The sequence below is a fragment of the Haliotis cracherodii genome, unplaced genomic scaffold (genome assembly GCF_022045235.1).
Source record: "Haliotis cracherodii isolate W230 unplaced genomic scaffold, xgHalCrac1.p SCAF_4, whole genome shotgun sequence".
Lineage (NCBI taxonomy): Eukaryota > Metazoa > Mollusca > Gastropoda > Lepetellida > Haliotidae > Haliotis > Haliotis cracherodii.
The window spans coordinates 38,967,200-38,986,849 of NW_027266297.1; the positions used below are offsets into that span (position 1 = coordinate 38,967,200).

Here is a 19,650-nt window from a genome sequence, read left to right on the forward strand (position 1 = left end):
CGTCAGACTAATCACTTTACACACAGCGGACGACTCCCGACTTGGAAATAGAGCCAATATGTTCTACATTTGCTTCTCCTAATGATTTCCTTACATTTACTGACAATGAACGTTTCGTTTTTTTGGGCAGTTAGGTAATTGGATTCAAAATATTTTGCTGAAGAGAATTTCAAATCCAATTGGTGCTCGTGTGGAGTGTTTATATGAATGTCAAAGGTAAGCCTGGTTTAGTAATTGGCATGCGTTTTTCTCAGTGAAATGCCAAAAGAGGAAGTCACTAAAAAGTTGCCCCTAGAGACTACTGGGGAAGTTTTAATTGCAAATGTTACAATTAGAAACTAAACATGCATCCTCTTGAGAGAAAACACATTCCATGAGAGTGACTGAGCGTTGTTTTACACCTCAGTAGGCCATAGTGCAGCTGTATTGATAAGAGAAACTGGAACCTGGGAAAATGTTTCGGGAATTTTATGTTTAATTTGGATACTGTGGACTCCCAAACGAGTTTGAGAAAACCGAGAATTTGACACTTCCAAGTTCGACATAAAGAGGTTTGACTGTATATTCACACCAAAACTTATCATGTAGCCTTAAACTTTGACCATACATGACATTCTATATAACTGTCTGGAAACTCACCTCCAGCAGTTCGTCCCCTACTGTAATCCTGCCATCCTTGGCGGCAGTGCTCTCTGGCTGTATTCCCGCCACAAACGCACTCATTAGGTTCCGATCCTTATTGCCAGCCAAGCTCAGGCCCAGACCATTAGACCCCGTCGACAGATCCACCAGGTGAATATCTCCGCTCAGCTCACCATATTTCTTCTGAAGTTTTTCTGGAAACAGAGAACCATGGTTTGAATAAATCCGTGAAAGACAGAAGGTTCAACAGAAAGTACAGCTTGACATGAGGTGAATCTTCATTGTCAGTCATCCAGCCTGCAGTCAAAGTGTTAGCTGTTCAAATACAATAAGGCAATCATGAACTAAGTGGCCTTGATACTGAGTGAGTGAATATTGTTGACTGACACAGTCAATAGAATTACAGCAGTAAGGATAAGATATATGGATGAACAACTTCTAATTATTACAATTAGGAACGATGTTACGGTGTAGAAGTTGTTCATCCATATATCTTATCCTTACTCAGTACTCAGTAATATTCCATCTATATGACAGAGCTCGGTTAATAATCGAGTCTGGACCAGACAATCCAGTGAATGACATCATGAGCATCGATTTGGGATATAATGACATGCATCATCCAAGTCAGCAAGCCTGACCACCAGATCCCGTTAGTCACCTCTTACGACAAGCAGTCACCTTTTATGGCAAGCATGGGTTGCTGAAGACCTATTCTACCCCGGAATCTTCATGAGTCGCCTCTCAAAGAAGCAGTATCACTGTAGCTATGATCAGAGAAGTCTTCAGCAGGTAAACCAGTGGCTGGTTCAAACCTATTCCAAATTTAGTTGACAACCCTGCATCCTCAATTATCGACCCTGAACCCATTCGTATGACACAACAGCAGTCTACCAATAATCACATTATTCTCATGCCACAGAGAAAAGATGTGTTAGAGACTGAGATGCTGATACCACTTCAGAATTGGAACTATGTTGGTGAATTGGTTCGGGGTATTTATCGGTATAGAATGGTGATATAATACCCTGGACCTCAAGAACTATGCCGGAACTGTCAAGCAGTCGGCCAGGAGAACAGATGATACATAGTCTATAATATCACAATAGAAGTCTAATATGACATGCTTTGAATGTGTTCCATGACTGACCAATATGGCTTACATGTCACTGATGAGTGAGTGAGTGAGTTGGGTTTACCGCTTTAACATTATTCCAGTTATATCGTGGCGTGTCAGCTTAATGTGGGAGGAAAGCCCGAAGTGATGCAGGTCTCAGACGTTAACCACTTCGGTGAAACCCACGAGCACGGGTATGGTGCTGATAAATCTAGAAACATAATCGGGGCGAACCAGGATTCGAACCCACAATCATAGGTTTCTGGCGTGCCCAAGTGACGCAACTCTGCACAGCGAATTGCGGCGCCTTAGACGACTGGGCCACCCGTGCCCCCCCATGTCACTGATGAGTGTACAGTATGTACAAGTTTGAAGCTTGTAAACCTTGACACAGAAGGTTCAGCCAATAATAATTCAGTACACTCAGAAAGAGCCAAAAAAGTAACAAGTGAATCATTTTTACGAGTGAACAAGTACACAGACATATATTTGGTGAAATATGTTTGTCTGACATTATCAGATCTGCCACACACCCACAGGTTGGTCTGGAATGGTAACTCATAATGTGATCAGGGTCAGGTTTTAATTGTATGTATTTGTTTGTTTGTTGTTTAACTCCGCTCTCAGCAATATTCCAGCCAAATAAAGATGGTCTGTAAATAATTGAGTCAGGACCAGACCATCCTTTGAATGACATCATAAGCATTAATTTGGGACATAACGACATGCATCAACAAAGTCAGCGAGCCTGACCACCCGATCCCGTTAGTCGCATGGGTTGCTGAAGGCCTGTTCTACCCCGGATTGACAATATCAGATCTGCCATTTGACCACAGGTGGGTTTCGAATGGTAAATCAAAACTTAATCAGATCATATCAACTTTCTGTAGACATCACACAAGTGCATCATATGTAATTCCACATCATCTACATCAAAGAACATTCCCCCTGTCTGTCTGCAGTGAATTAGTGAGCATCACAACATGTCAGCTTGCCATGGGAGGAACACCAAAAGTGACGAAGGTCCTTGACTTTGACCACTCTGGTGAAACCCATGACCACGGGTGTCAGCTGTGAGTCTGCAAGGTCCCGCCAACCTTCACCTAGCAGTACTGAGCAGACGGTCTGACCTACATCTCAAACCCCATTTGCGAAGGACATGAAAGCCGTCTGCCAATTGTACAGCAGTAATGTACATCTCACCTAGGTATTGACAGATTATTGCACCATATACCACAGTTTAGCATGACAGTCCTGTCTATTTCCCACAGCAGCAAGTTATCAACATCATATACCCAAATATGAGAGCATTGTTGAAGTCAGATCTGTGCACTCCCCATAGGCTTCAACCATCCAAATTAAAAATTACATGACATATATGCTTCAAAGTCATAAACTCCTGTTAATTTACCCTTTGAAAATTCTAGCCTGAAAAATAAAATAAGTTTGTTCGCTGTAGCTTTTTCAAAATGTGGAAGGGCTAGTGGATTTTGTGTGATGTCAGAATAAGTAAAGCCCCATTGGACACTGTCTGGACATAACATAACATCAACCACTGGTTTGTCTCTACTTGGCTGGATTATTTTCAGGCCACTGTCACAAGCTGGAATAGTGCTGACTCCAGGATTTACTCATATAGTGAGTGAGTGAGTGAGTGAGTTGGGTTTAACGCCGCTATTACAGTATTCTAGTTATATCGCGGCGTGTCAGCTTAATGCGGGAGGAAAGCGCGAAGTGATGCAGGTCTCAGACGTTGACCACTTCGGTGAAACCCACGAGCACGGGTATGGTGCTGACAAACCTAGAAACATAATCGGGGCAAACCAGGATTCGAACCCACAATCATCGGTTTCTGGCGTGCCGAAGGGACACAACTCTGCAAAGAGAATCGCGGCACCTTAGACGACTGGGCCACCCGTGCCCCCGAATCACTCATATAACAGAAATGCATGTATCCATCCATCTGAAGGCAATGTAGTGATGTACGTAAGCAATGCCTGAAAACAAATACTACTTTCGTCCAATATTATTTGTGTGTAATGTTTATCATATTCACAGGGCAAATTTATCAAAACAAGCTGACAAAAATAAATAAATTGTGAAACAGAATCCCTCTGTGTTCATTTCCTACTTCTGTTTCTCATGACAGCATCATGTGTGTGGTCTATATACCTCAACCTATCTGAAGATAGCAATGTCATGATCTCATAGGTCAGTTTAGTGTAGGGGGAAAGGTTGCCAAAAGTTTGTTTATTGTTTAACAACGCACTAAGCAATATTCCAGCTATATGATTCCATGCTCCAAATCAAGCACACAACTTGTGAATCCTGACAAGACAAGGGGATGTAACTCTGCACTGTGACTAGTGGCAGCTTAGAAGACCGGGCCACCCGTACCCCCTAGGATAGATAGAAATGAGTTGGTCATTCATGAACTTCATGATTCTTGGCATGGCTAGGGGAACAACTATGCACAGCAGTGTTCAGTGCCTGAAAACACTTTGCCCATGTCACAAGTGCACAGACAATGTTAAGCCCCAGCTAAAGCTTTCAAGACGTTTCCTTCCATACATTCATAATATCAACTCCTCAAAATCACATCCACCCTGTGTTCCCTACACAAGTCTTCCCTGGTGCTATTGCACAGCTATTATTCTCCTGACCCATGACTTAGCTTCCTCCGATCCAGTGAACTGCCAGACTATACTTTATCATTGATCCATTCTGCAGACAGTCTTCCATCCTTCACATCCTTTGATGGAGGACAGAAGTATCATAGATAAATAGTTCATGTTTTTTCTACTCGGTAGTCAAGGTTGCAAGGTTACAAGATGAAGATTTCACCGTCTCCATGGTCCAGTGGATAGTGTCAGCCAGGAGCAGATGGTCAGTGGTTTCATGTGTCATACCACAAAATTAAAAGATGGTACTTTTTGTTACCCTGCCTGGTTCTCAGCATTAAGGGTACAAAACAAAGACTGGTCAGCTCGGGGTCCGTATACTGTGTCCGAGCGGGGTAGTGGGCTACCAAAGACACACAGGCACACAGACACATGCATGTCGTCATACAAATGCAGTAATCTTGAACACGACGTAAAGCCCCATTTCACTCACAGTTGAATATTTGGACGAAATGTCTGTGAAACCTGTTCCTACCGCCCAAACATACTGTGGACACAAGCATCATGATTCGATCACCTTTACATTCAAGTTGTACATTTGAACAAAAACTCATTGAAATCTTTTTCTTTCAATAATAATCTGTCACTTCTGTTCTGAAGTAGCAACTCATCTGGATAGTCCACTTATTCTGAGTTCTTAATCACCCTGGAAAACAAAGTTCCAACTGAAACGCAGCATATCATGTCAGACTTGGACCATATCCAGTTAGCAAGAACCAATTGATTCACTGCAACAAAATGACAAAATCAATATCAAAGTTAAAAACAGAAACGTTCGACATATCCCTGAACCATGTCTGTCAGTTCCTTCAGGTAAATGTCATAAACGTCCACTCCTAACCAGGAACTGGCAAAAGTGCAAATCAGAACACCAGAAACCATACAAGCAACATCTCACCTCCATTATGTATCACACATAAAACTAACGGTCTATTTGGATGAAATCTGCTGTGGAAGGAACCACTGATTTAAACAGAGAAAATATTTTGTTTGGATTTCAAGGCAAACACAACAACCCATTGAATATTGTACTTTTAATAAGAAAACAAGTAATATACAGACAATGTAGGAAAGGACTACTGCCACATTTTGAACACATACAGCATGATATATTTAGTTATTACAATGCTACAAAGGTAATGTCATTCACAAATTGTAACTATGCAAACTTTTTTAGTTTTTGGCCTTCCTTCCACACTTTGTTAAAAACTGATACAGTGATTCACTGATACAGTACATTGACTTTACAGGCAGGAATTTATATGTTTGAAGAGATGTACATTTCTTGAATACCATGTACCATAATTGTATTGACATGACATGTATATATAAATGCTGTACCTGCTTAGATGAATAAAGAGGGGAACAAAATATTAAAAAATATAAAAAAAATAAATAAATAAAACTAACAGTGATGCAAACATTTATTTGCATCCAAGGTTCCCCTAATCTCCCATTTCTGAAGTTGTGACAAGGTTCCCCCAATCAGCATCTAATGAAGTGTAGTGTATGGGCCAGCATTGCCTACAAGCAAGAGCACATTGCACATCTTCCACCAATCAAATCAAACCATCATTGTCTTCCTTCTTCAGCATTACATTAACAAATTTATCGAATACCTCCACGGGCTACAACTGATCATTTTTCATTGCATTGGTTGTTGTGAGTAAATATTGGGTTATTTCAATAAATGGGTCAGAGAGCACTGTGCTTTGGCTTTCTTGGAGCTTCCGAGATTGAATTTATGTTTGGGTCTTGTCATGCAGACTAACCATTTGCTGATTGATAGAATTGGAAGTAAGAGCAGGAACCGTATTTAGGCCAACGTTTTTCTGCTTGGATCACAGGTCTGTACCTAGCTGGAACACTGTGGTTGGTGGACGAACACGCGAATGAGGAGAACTGAGGCAGTCATTTGAACAAGTTCATTATTTGATGTAGTTTATTGAACAAATAACCAATAGTATTTCTTGAGGCTTCTTCTTGCCTTCCATCGATGTGCACTTTCATGCTCTTTGTATGGTAAGAGTGAGTGGTTTGGGTTTTACGAAAGAATGGTTTTGGAAAGTTATACAGTAAAGGAACTCAAAGGGACCACTAATTCTAATTTGTTATAACCATAGTTCGTTATAGCATATGTACAATATGTATGCAGACAGGACCAAGAAATAGTTTGCTACATCAGACAGTTCACTGTGAGTGTGTTCGTTATAAACGTAGTTTATATCGTAAGTGAATAAAAGCGATAAAACTCTTTCCATAGTCATAAGAAATCTCAGTTCATTGTATGATGATGACTTTATCAAAAGCATGTGTTCATGAATCACCATCAAACAGTGACTGTCTGCCCCACTTTGTCATAGTGAGTGAGTGAGTATGGTTTTACGCCGCTTTTAGCAATATTCCAGCAATATCACGGCAGGGGACACCAGAAATGGGCTTCACACATTGTACCCATGTCGGGAATCAAACTCGGGTCTCCGGCATGACCAGCAAACGCTTTAAACACTAGGCTACCCGACCGCCCCCCACTTTGTCATAGGTCTGCCCCACTTTGTGAAACCCACAATAATGGACATCGTGCTGAAATGCAAGGGACAATAATGACAATGATTCTTTAATGGAACCCATGAGCAGATCCTGGTGCTACTGGAGAGACAACTCTGCACAGTGAATTTCAGTGCCTAAGACGGCCTGCCCACCCACCCATGCCACCTAGTAGCAAACAATCTTCCTCACTATATGACTGGTCTTAAAGTTACATGCACATGACCATATTGCAGTAGGGGATTTTGGCAGCTCCTTAGGGGTTGACATGGCAGTATGGTTCATGAAATACAAAATAACAACAACACTATTTTATCTTAACCTTTTCAAAGTATTTGAGCAGTCTGAATCTTGATGAAGAAAAGATTATTTGTTTGTTTCTTTGTTGTTTAACGCTGCACTTAGCAATATTCCAGCTATATGATGGCGGTCTGTAAATAATCGAGTCTGGACCAGACAATCCAGTGATATATATCATGAGCATCGATCCACGCATTTGGGATCGATGGAAGGAATGACTGACTTAACACTGAAGCAGTATTAAAACAAGAATCTTTGTAGATTACTATCAATTATGGAATTGTCAATAAGCTGTCATAAAGAGATCAAGTGAAAAAATAAGTGAAGTTTAGATTAATTTGTGTTTCTCATTTCACATCTCATCCAAATTCAGCAGCATCTTTAAGACTAAACAGATATGAAAATATCTTTTGTTCTTCTGTTAATACTCCATATGACAGTGCCTCTTAAATGTAAAACGTCAATGCCAGAGAATAACCTCAACATTCTACCAAAACAGAATCAACTAACCACAAGAGGTCAAAAAGTGGTAAAAATGCCGACTGTGCAACTCTGGTATGTGATGGTTCCTCTAACCTTACATCATTAACTTAATCCCTGAAACAAACAGTACAACAGAACATAGCAAATCACCACAGCATTTGTATTGCAAGCAGGAAAACAATACTCTTGATCTAACCACATTTTTTACTTCACATGTCAGGGACAATATATCGCGAAATATTGATATATTGTCCCAGCCATGACGGTATATGTGTTTCTTTGCCCAAGATGGGGACATTTCTTCAGAAAACATTTATTTATGGAATTGATGGCCTCTGATTACGTACACTTGAAATATATATCACCAACTGTGATTGTCTGTGCACTGTATAATGAAGCCATTTACCTGTCACTGGATTGTGATTGGTAGTTTGTGTTTTAGGCAACCGTTTGTCACGATGTACTTCACATTATGGAACACTAGCCATACTAGGACAGTTGCACATATTTAAACAAAGAATAATAAAATCTACCATTCTTTCATTCGATAACTCACTCAACAACTCCATATGTTGAAGAACATCATCTGATCAAAGGTTTTAATTTCTCCAAATCATCAAATGTGACCAACTATGAGATGAGGGACCGTTTGGCTGAAAAATCCCATTTTGACTTCTTATTTTCTTTTAAAACTACAGTTTCTTAGGACCACCAAAATACAATTCATAGGCTTCAATTCATATTTATTTAAGACATACAGGGCATCAAACATTTAGAAACATTTTCTGCAAACTTCCATTTTAATAATTTCAGTTTTCAGATATAATGTCTGATTAATTGAAAGTAGATATGTGCGCTGAAATGCTTTGAAATAATGTTTTAAATACACTACAAACTAACGAGAGATAAATACGATATTTATTTACAGTCCGCACACATGGTGATTTTCATGGAAGTTGACATCAAACGTCTTTATTTATGACGTCATAGCACAATTGTATATATCCTGGCACCCATAATTTAAGGGCCCTTTTCTCCTGGAGGGTCAGATATATTATCTACTGAGAAAATAACATACCTATCTTATAACTATTCAATGCAGGAAAGTTCCAGGATATCAATAAGTACATATTTCACTGAGTAACTGGCAAGATATCATACATTTGTTACGATGCAATGACTGAAGTTTGATTGCTGTAGCCATGTTGCTTGAGGCATGATGGGATACACTGCATCAGATTCTGCATCATACGGATGCAGCAGGGTCTTACAATCCATGGAATCTGCAGAAATAACAATAGATAACTACCCGGTAAGTAATTCTGAAAGCGTATATCATAAAAAAAATAAAAAATTCCAAAGTACCCCTGGATTTTGATCAATTACACCAGTATTCACCAGTCCACAAATGAAGTCTCGCTTCCACACATCTAGCATTGAAATCGTTGATGGAAATAGATCCAATTTTATCAGAACTGAATATAGGTTACAGGTCAGGTATATCAGATACCTACAAGCATTGGTGCTGACAAAGAAAAGATCACAACCAGGGCGATTCTTAGATTCAACCTACAATCATCTTGTGGGTCTTGGAATGGCTAAGGGAGACAACTCTAAACAGTGATTGACACAATCAGGTAGAACACCCTGTAATTTGAGGCCACAAGCTCTCATCATGTTTTTCTAGACACTGACCATCAATATGTCGATATATCTATGTCAGATGGGGTCAAATATTGATGAATAAAGACTAGATAACACATCCTAATAAAGTGACATGTCAAGTTATTGAATTTCAAGTCAATGAGGTTTCACTTGAAATTAAAAGTAGCTTCATGCGTCAATTTCCTGTCATTCCGGCATATGCATCTTTACCCCATGACCACATTCCTGGGAAACGTCCAACCATTTTCAAATTGCTGCAGATTGGAGTGGTACACTCCGACAAAGACTATTCAACATTAATGAGAGTCCAAATGATCAGCACGATTGTCAGACTGTTATCAAGGGATAGATAGAGACCACATGGGATTAATCAGGGTCAATCTACACAGTAATGAGCTTTATTGAATATAGCACACAACCCTTACAGACCACTTACCACCTATAGCATCCGGAGGGAGCACCACAGTTGCTGGAATAGGCATATACTTACTAAATACCATATTGTCTTTCACCGACAACACCAGCGGTAGGAAATGGCTCGAGTCCAATAGGCCTTGCCCAATAGTTAAGGTACGAGCAGAAAATTGGTACGAGCAGAAATTTGCCATTCATAACACTATAATGGTATCATTATAAGGACTTGTGGACCATAAATGTTTTTTTATATTGTTGAACACTATGCGTGGTTGGTCACTTCATCAGGTGTCTGCATGGGGCCTATTCACAAAGACATCCCATGTTATAGTGAGTGAGTGAGTGAGTGAGTGAGTGAGTGAGTGAGTGAGTGAGTGAGTTGGGTTTTACATGGCTTTTAACAGTATTCCAGTTATATCGCAGCGTGTCTGCTTAATGTGGGAGGAAAACCCGAAGTGATGCAGGTCTCAGACGTTTACCACTTTGGTGAAACCCATGAGCACGGGTATGGTGCTGACAAACCTAGAAACATAATCGGGGCAAACCGGGATTCGAACCAACAATCATAGGTTCCTGGCATACCGGAGGGACGCAACTCTGCACAGCAAATTGCGGCGCCTTAGACAACTGGGCCACCGGTATCCCCCCATCCCAATGTCATAAGCTTGGACTAAAGTGTATCAGATACAGGAGGCATGTGAGACAATTGTTTTGTGAAACTGACCCTAAACTGATGTCATCACTGATTTTTAGCAAGCCATTCATATAATTTTCTTTGCTTTTTTGCCTGTTCTGCCTACAAGAATCTGTTTTGGTGGATAATCAACACTGGCTATTCTCCGGTGTTATATATTTCATAAACATTTTATTTTTTTATATTTATCAGCTTTTGTTTCTGAATTACCTGAGAAAGAGTTGCAATAACTGATCTCATCTTTTGTCTATGCTATAAAGTGTTCTTTCAGGTCTCGGACAATCAGTTCAGTGGCTGGGGGAGTCAAAAGGCTATTGGTCCGTTGGCCATGTTATCTAACAGTCAACTCTTGCGACAACCATGATGGACCAATTCTTAGATGGAATCTACAGACACCTGCACCAATGGCTTCTAACAGGAGTAGACTTGTCAGCACTACATGGTAAAACATAGCAATCCAACTTGTTGGTCATCCATTTAGCAGTCACCCAAGAAATGACTTCAATATTCTTTTGTATTTATGGAGGCTTAAACCTACAAACAGATGTGCACGCTGTGTAAATCTACACAATTTGTTTGTTTGTTAACACCGCACTCAGCAATATTCCAGCTATATGACGGCGGTCTGTAAATAATCAAATCTAGACCAGACAATCCGGTGATGGACATCATGAGCATCGATCCATGCAATTGGGATCGATGACATGCATCAACCAAGTCAACGAGCCTGACCATGCCTCTTACGACAAGCACAGTCGCCTTTTACGGCAAGCATGGGTTGCTGAAGTCCAATTCTACCCCGGATGTTCACGGGCTGTAAATCTACACAAAACAAATTGCTTGGTTAGCCATGCATATGCCATGGAATCCCTTACAATCTATTTATCATCCTTACACATTAACCCTGTAACCTATAATAAATGTCTAATTTAAACTGTCCAAATACAAGCAATTTGAAAACAATGTACCATCACAATCTCAAGACACATTTGTAACATTCACTTTGCAAAACATCCACCCACATAGCTAATAATATACCACCCTTTGAACCCTGGAAGTAACCTTCAACATGATGCAACTGCAGATCCATAATGGTGGCAGTTTTCTCCCATAGTCATGCTTCTAAGCTCAAGGGGACAAACAATATAGACAAATAGTTTGCCATAAAATCATAAAAACAAAGTCAAACCAGTTCACCGAGTCTTATAACCCAACTCAATACCCATTTGACATTTGAGTTCAGCATCCAATATTCCTACTCAAGGCCCCACATTATCCCAAATTACCACTTCATATCATTCTCTATCAAATTTGAATAATGATACCTCATAAAAATCACAATTTATGAAATATCCAATGAAAGTTAATCATTTTGTAGGCTGTCATTGGCAACCCCTCTGTTTGACCTTTTTCAAAATGATATTGATTTCTAAAAGTTCATTACATAACCAATCCTATTTCTGACAGCATCGTCATCTTGAAAACCATGTCTATTGTATCAGTGACACATTGATCCAAGCTGTGGACAAATGGAGTCATGTATGGACAGACACTGATTTGAAGAACGATCATCAACTCACCCCCGACCTGCACGTCCACTAAAATGTTCATTTCAAAATTGGCGACACCTCGTCACGATCCAGTGGCTTGAAATGTAATCATACAAGACTGGTACAATCATGAATTTCCGCACATCAACATCCGTGAATATTCATCATGGTGGACCTATGCCATCGACCCCAAACATCCCGTTGCTTAATCAATAACAACAAGACAAAATCAGGGTTTTTTCCCCGTCGGAAAAAGCCTGGTAATCCTTCTATATGTTCTGAAGTTCACATTGACATCGGGTTATTAGTAAATATAGGAATTGCTCTCTCCCTCCCTCCAGCCCTTGTCAATAGACCAGTCGAGTCGTAAATTTCAGCTTAAGATCAATATGCCGGCTCCTTCTCGAGACTGGCTTGGGAGCAAGGGTCTGACCGATCTCCGACCAGATTGCAAAGACCAATTTGATGGTGAGCTTAATGAATGCAAGGGAGAATACTGCCATAAGACATCCAACCAAACCATTATAAAATAGCCTGTTATTATAGCATGTAGTCGTAATCATTTTCATAATGAGAGTTCTCCATCACACCATTCTGGGCTGGATTTACTTAAAAAACACTGACCTTTCCATTGGGTATTTTAGAGCATATTCATAGCCATGGGATTAATAGAGAGTTTCTGATGCAGGTTTGGTTCAAACTTGCATCTGAATATAATAATCAGGACAGCAATACTTGACAATCTCCAAACCAGCAATCTCTTTGAGTGTTTTAACTGAACAGTGTTTTTGATGTGGTCTGTTTGATGAGGGATGAAAGCCCTTTGTGCCCACCTCAGGATAATACTGTAGTGTATATGCAACTAAAAAAGGGAGAGAGATTTTTAATGCCAGTTTGATCTTTATGATGGTTATTGTGGTCAAAGTCCAAAATGGTGCAAATCTGGCATTTATCATTTGGTTGAAACCAGAGGTTATGTGAATGGGTCTAAAAAACACAAAGCATCACCGAAAGGTGAGATTACATGAGGCAACTGAGCCTGAAGCAGAAAGTGTCTGTTGTTGTTGTTTGTTGTTTGTTGTTTAACGCCGCACTCAGCAATATTCCAGTTATAGGACGTCATTCTGTAAATAATCAAGTCTGGACCAGACAATCCAGTGATTGACATCATGAGCATCGATCTTCATAATTGGGATACGATGACATGCATCCGCCAAGTCAGGGAGCCTGACCACCTGATCCTGTTAGTTGCCTCTCATGACAAGTGGTCAGTGACATGACATGCTAAGCCAGGTGAGAAATCATCTTCTGTGTGGTTATCCATCCAAGTACTTCAAACTCAATGACCACTTCAGCTGGCTCTTACAAGCAAGGGATATTGGCAGCCTGGACTGTACCAGAATTCACACTGGAAGTCAAGCATGGGGCACTATGGGTTTATTCTACCCTTGAATCCACACAGGGAGTCAAGCATGGGGTACAAATAGCATAATTCTGTCCCTAATTCCACACAGGGGGTCAAGCATAGGATACAAGTGGACCTATGCCGTCCTTTATTCCACACAGGGAGTCAAGCAATCAGATACAAGTGGGCCTATGCCGTCCCTTATTCCACACAGGGAGTCAAGCAATCAGATACAAGTGGGCCTATGCTGTCCCTTATTCCACACAGAGCATCAAGCATCAGATACAAGTGGGCCTATGCCGTCCCTTATTCCACACAGGGAGTCAAGCAATCAGATAAAAGTGGGCCTATGCCGTCCCTTATTCCACACAGTGCATCAAGCATCAGATACAAGTGGGCCTATGTCGTCCCTTATTCCACATAGGGAGTCAAGCATCAGATAAAAGTGGGCCTATGCTGTCCCTTATTCCACACAGAGCATCAAGCATCAGATACAAGTGGGCCTATGCCGTCCCTTATTCCACATAGGGAGTCAAGCATCAGATACAAGTGGGCCTATGCCGTCCCTTATTCCACACAGAGCATCAAGCATCAGATACAAGTGGGCCTATGCCATCCCTTATTCCACACAGAGCATCAAGCATCAGATACAAGTGGGCCAATGCCATCCCTTATTCCACATAGGGAGTCAAGCATCAGATACAAGTGGGCCTATGCTGTCCCTTATTCCACACAGAGCATCAAGCATCAGATACAAGTGGGCCTATGCCGTCCCTTATTCCACATAGGGAGTCAAGCATCAGATACAAGTGGGCCTATGCCGTCCCTTATTCCACACAGAGCATCAAGCATCAGATACAAGTGGGCCTATGCCATCCCTTATTCCACACAGAGCATCAAGCATCAGATACAAGTGGGCCAATGCCATCCCTTATTCCACATAGGGAGTCAAACATCAGATACAAGTGGGCCTATGCTGTCCCTTATTCCACACAGAGCATCAAGCATCAGATACAAGTGGGCATATGCCATCCCTTATTCCACATAGGGAGTCAAGCATCAGATACAAGTGGGCCTATGCTGTCCCTTATTCCACACAGAGCATCAAGCATCAGATACAAGTGGGCCTATGCCATCCCTTATTCCACACAGAGCATCAAGCATTGGGGAAAAGGCCCTATGCTGTCCCAGAATCCTCAAACAATTAGGGAACTTTTTTAATTGAATCCCAAAATTTGAAAGCCTTTGGAGGTGTTATATTTAGATTGAACAGCCAAATACAAGCATCAGTCCTCAATGCCTCCCAGGATCCAGCCAGGTTGGTACTTTCCTGTGTTCAAAATTACCATTCCCTGAGGGTGGAGTACAGTAACCTTTACTAAAGTCGGTTACCTTATCCTTGGCAATCTCATTGTCAACCCCACGATTGCTGCAATCTCATTCAGCAGCCAATGAGTAAATCCACAAGACACAAAAATTAATCATAATTATGAAATGTTGACAAGTGAATTGAGATATTGGAAACTATACCAAGTGTCATAGATATATGGAAAGCTCTTTGAAATGTGCATTCGACAGTATTGCTAAAATAGACAAAAAACACCAAAATAATGACTAAATAGCCATTTGAAACTAACAAAAAATCAAATCTTTGGATGACTTTTAACTGTCTATCAGTAACCCCTTATACTCCAAGACCAGTGTCGAAAAACCCTTGACAGTATGGTATCTGCGGAAAGAGCCGACCAAGGGCGGTAATCTCAATACAGGCAATGAACAGGCAATGAAAAGCCAAGGGGGGAAAAGAAACAAAGAGTATAAGAAAAGGAGATCGATGTGTAGATCAATGCTCATGATGTCAATCATTGTATTGTATGGTCAGGACTCGATTATTTACAGACCGTGTCAAATAGCTGGAATATTACTGAGTGCGGTCTTATACCGCAAACAAACAAACAAGCAAACAAGCAAACAAACATCAAATACACTGATACAGTTGTAAGATCATCCAAAGCCTTATAATGAGGAGCTCTGGTCTTACAATGAGGAAGTCCCCCCACCCCCCAACAATATATTCTCTTCACCTGCTACAGAAGTTGGTAATGATCCCCTTGAACATTTGGTCTCCTCCGTCTTGACTCTGAAAAAGTGTTCTTGTCTCGTCAACTCCCCCTGGCCCAGTACCAAATGTACTTACATCAAACATATAATCTCTGATGGGGTTATAACGAGGGCAATGCTATCATTATTGATTTTCCATCAACCAGTCAGCTTGTCACTTTACAAATGACTTAAGTCCACTCCATTAAAGCTCCTGTAGATATACCTCCTGTTTGGAGATTTATGCAGCGGTCTATACATCATTCCACCAGTTAGCTTCCCGGTAAAGGTTAGAGGTATACACACACAATCAGTGTTCCACTTTCTTCTTGTACCATGTCACAGAGGACAGCAGCACCTGGATAATGTCGAACACAACTACATGTTGTTTGTCAGGAAGCCATTTGGACAAACCATGAAACTGCTGAAGAAATGGAACCATTAGGTCCTGTAGCTCACCCGACATCTGGACAAAGTTGAAAACAACCGCAGTTGTCTGTTGTGAAGCCATTTGAACAAAACCAGAAATTGCCAAAGAAATTAGAAAATGGAGCTATCGGGCTCTTTAGCTCACGTGACATCTGTAGGAGTTTTAAAAAAATATGGACAAATTTAACATAATTCCACAGAAATAGGAACATATCATATCATATATAATAACTTAGGAATATTTGGCAATGTAGCATCAGAAACATTTTAAATGTGGTCGCTATGACAACCAGCCAAAATGAAAACCAAATGATACTATTGTACTCATAGAAATATATTATTGCACATCCACATGCATAATTCACACGGCATTTACAATGATCCATGCAGAAATGGTGCCTAAAACTAAAATTTCCATATGTATGCCTTTTTCAGTCATGCTTTAATTCAGACTAAGATGAATGCTTTGTTTAATGTATATTTTTACAACCAGTTTCTTCAATAGACAAACATCCTACAACTATTTCTCATCTATAAAGGAAAACATCTTTCATGAATAATTATATAGGATCTTGTTATCTCTTTTAGTTCTTGAGTGACAATTCCTTAACCTTTACAAAACTGAAAAAACAGATTGTTGAATAATGAAAAGCTTTTAAACTGCTTCAATTTCTTTGTAATTTAATCATTGTAAAAGACTTTCTTATAGTCAGACTGACATTAACAAAATAATCAATCAAACTGCTGTGCTCAAATGGACCTTCTGGGCAGAAGAGTAAACACAAAATACAAACCTCAAAATGATAGCTTTGTGGAATGGACCCCTGCATTCTAAAGGTAGGCCGTTGTATGGTATTAAATTACTATGTAACTTTTGACATATTTGAAGTATTATTCTGTTTAACTCAATTGGTTCATGATGTGGATCGCAAAGATGTCTGCCTATTCATACATGACAGTGAAGTATTTAGAAAAAGTTATAAATGGGAAGTAATAAATAAAATACTAAACTCGTTTAGTTTTCTCTATTTATGCCACAATCTGTCAACAATTTTCCAGCAATATCATGGTGGCCTGAAAATATTTGAATTGAGTCTGGGCCAGTGGTTTGTACCCTAAGCGACAAAATACAATAACATTCACTAGGTACAATCCATGAGGCTGACCACCTGATCCAACTTGGCACCTCCTAGGACATTCAATAGTGAGTGAGTGAGTTGGGTTTAACGCCACTTTTAACAGTATTCCATTTATATCACAGCGTGTCAGCTTAATGTGGGAGGAAAGCCCCAAGTGATGCAGGTCTCGGACGTTTACCACTTCGGTGAAACCCATGAACACGGGTATGGTGCTGACAAACCTAGAAACATAATCGGGGCGAACCGGGATTCGAACCCACAATTATAGGTTTCTGGCGTACCCAAGGGATGCAACTCTGCACAGCGAATCACGGCGCCTTAGACGACTGGGCCCCCCATGCCCCCCATTCAATAGAGTGCTGGGAAGCAACTTTAGGGTCCTTGGTGTGTGCATGCGTGTGTAAACTACGAATTACTAGAAGGACCGCAAAAGTGCATTCCGTATATTACAACTACTGAAAACTCCAATGGTATGCCTAGCAGTGATAAATGCATGTCTATTCTTATAAAATAATATGTATAGATTAATAAAGGTACCTCTGCCCTCATCATCATCCCAGCAATAGAATGACAGTTCATAACAATCTGGTATGGGATTTTCAAAGTAAGCGTGACAATTCCCACTATCAGGATACAAGGACATAAATATAAGCAAGTCCACCCATTGTTCGACATGGCAGCTGGGGCTGCTGAGCACTTCCTCACACGTAGAACCCACAGGTAGAGTGTTAGAATGGTTTCATTGGCGTTTTGTATTGCCTGATTTTCTTAAAACTACACACATTTACACAGCGTCCACACATTTTTTTAAATTGATTCCTTCATAAACGCATAAAATATTGAAGTCAATTGTTACATGAAATCAGGAACTATTTCATTGAGAAACAAAGCTTACAGATGATGATATTTTAGAGATTATTTTGGATACTTTATTTTTGTCATCATTGATATTTGGTTAATATTTCAATGAGAAATACTTCCATGTGGGGAGCCTGTACATGATGTCAAGAGAAGGCAGCACATTTACACTTTTCAAGCATACTGTAAATCGTGAAATTAATGTGTCTCCAAAAGAATGCGACCGCTGGCCCCTAGCCAAAAATGTGACTCAATATGAATGCGACATCCCCCCTCCTCTCAAGCATCAGTGGATTTATATTTTAAGAAAATACAGGAGAATCCTCACCTTAATCCAACCTTACGTTAATCCAATCACACACCAAATAGCACCGCTTATTAGGGCTGAGTACTTCCGCTAAACAATACATGCGCGCTGGCTCGTGTCGGCCTTTGATGCAGTCGCAAAGAACAACCGTGTTGTGTGGGTGGCATCTGTCTGGACTTGCAGGTCCATCAGTGATGACTTAAGTGAGTAGATCGCTTGTCTTGACCCCAGCAGTGACAATTCACAGGATGTAATTAGTGTTTGAATGGCATTGTTTATATACTTGTAACTAGTGCTGCCCAATAAACAGTGATGTGGAACACACACACACAGTTGTTTGTTTTCAGCGTATGTCTGAGTTGGTATTTCTGCCACCCAAAATGTCTTATTGTTGATATTAATGCCATGTTTAATAATGCGAGCAAAGACCACTTGCATTTTTCGCATTTAATTCACGCTCGTGTTAATTTCAAGATATACAGTATCTGACTCACAGAGGGATCTCAAGGCAAAAAAAAGTATTTCACTATCACTCATCTTCACAACCTTCATTTGATTATCAGTTTATTAATCATCAGGCAACAAACACTTATTGCTGGTGCTAATTATCATCATTATTATTAACTTGGTATTTATATAGCGCTAGTTTCCAGACTGACTGCTCAAAAGCACTCTTGAAGCTCGCACAGTTGGTATGGCTGTATATATTTTGCTGAACAAGTGTGTCTTCAGATGTTTTTTGAAACTGTTAAGTGTTAATTGCGCGAGTGACAGGTGCTACCAGTTAGGCATGGCATGATTACCCTTTTTACCAACACCTGGTGTCAACACTGATTTTCAGTGATCTGCACAAGTCATAATTCTGTTAAAAGTTCATATTTCATATTACTTTATCAGAACTGTCATAATATAAGTTGTCGCAGGATCACCAGGGGTACATGGGGTTTAATGCCTCCCACATTCGGTTGCATACCATGAGCTGGAGGCGTGTGGTACAAAACGTAACGAGGGACGCATAAAAGTCCATGTGCCCCTTGTGATCCTGTTACAACGAATTTATCTTACCGACATGTTTTAATATAACATTGAATCAAAACAAATTCAAAATTGATAGAAAACAGCTGTTCAATTGAGCAGAGGTGAGCTTGTGTTATGTCACGTGACTCAAAAAAAGTGTGCAGTTTTTTGCATCCAATCTTGGTATAAGGGATTTATTCTGCCTCACAGAAATCCACATGCAGCCTGTCTTGCTCATGGCGGGGTATAAGGGATTTATTCACCAGGTGAGAAATGCATATCGCTCCAAGGCAGGATACATA

General features: G+C 40.3%; 1 protein-coding gene across 5 annotated transcripts in view; it reads right to left on the minus strand.

Annotated features, from left to right (window-relative positions):
• LOC139478492 (multiple PDZ domain protein-like) overlaps positions 1 to 19,650 on the minus strand; it is a 320,861-nt gene that overhangs the window by 29,477 nt on the left and 271,734 nt on the right. For all 5 annotated transcript variants that reach the window (XR_011654309.1, XM_071260981.1, XM_071260979.1 and 2 more), the window contains one exon: positions 640 to 836. Coding sequence is in view for 4 of the 5 variants with exons in the window: in XM_071260981.1 (XP_071117082.1) it covers positions 640 to 836 (197 nt within the window). In the remaining variant the exon portion in view is untranslated. The remainder of the gene's footprint in view (positions 1 to 639; positions 837 to 19,650) is intronic.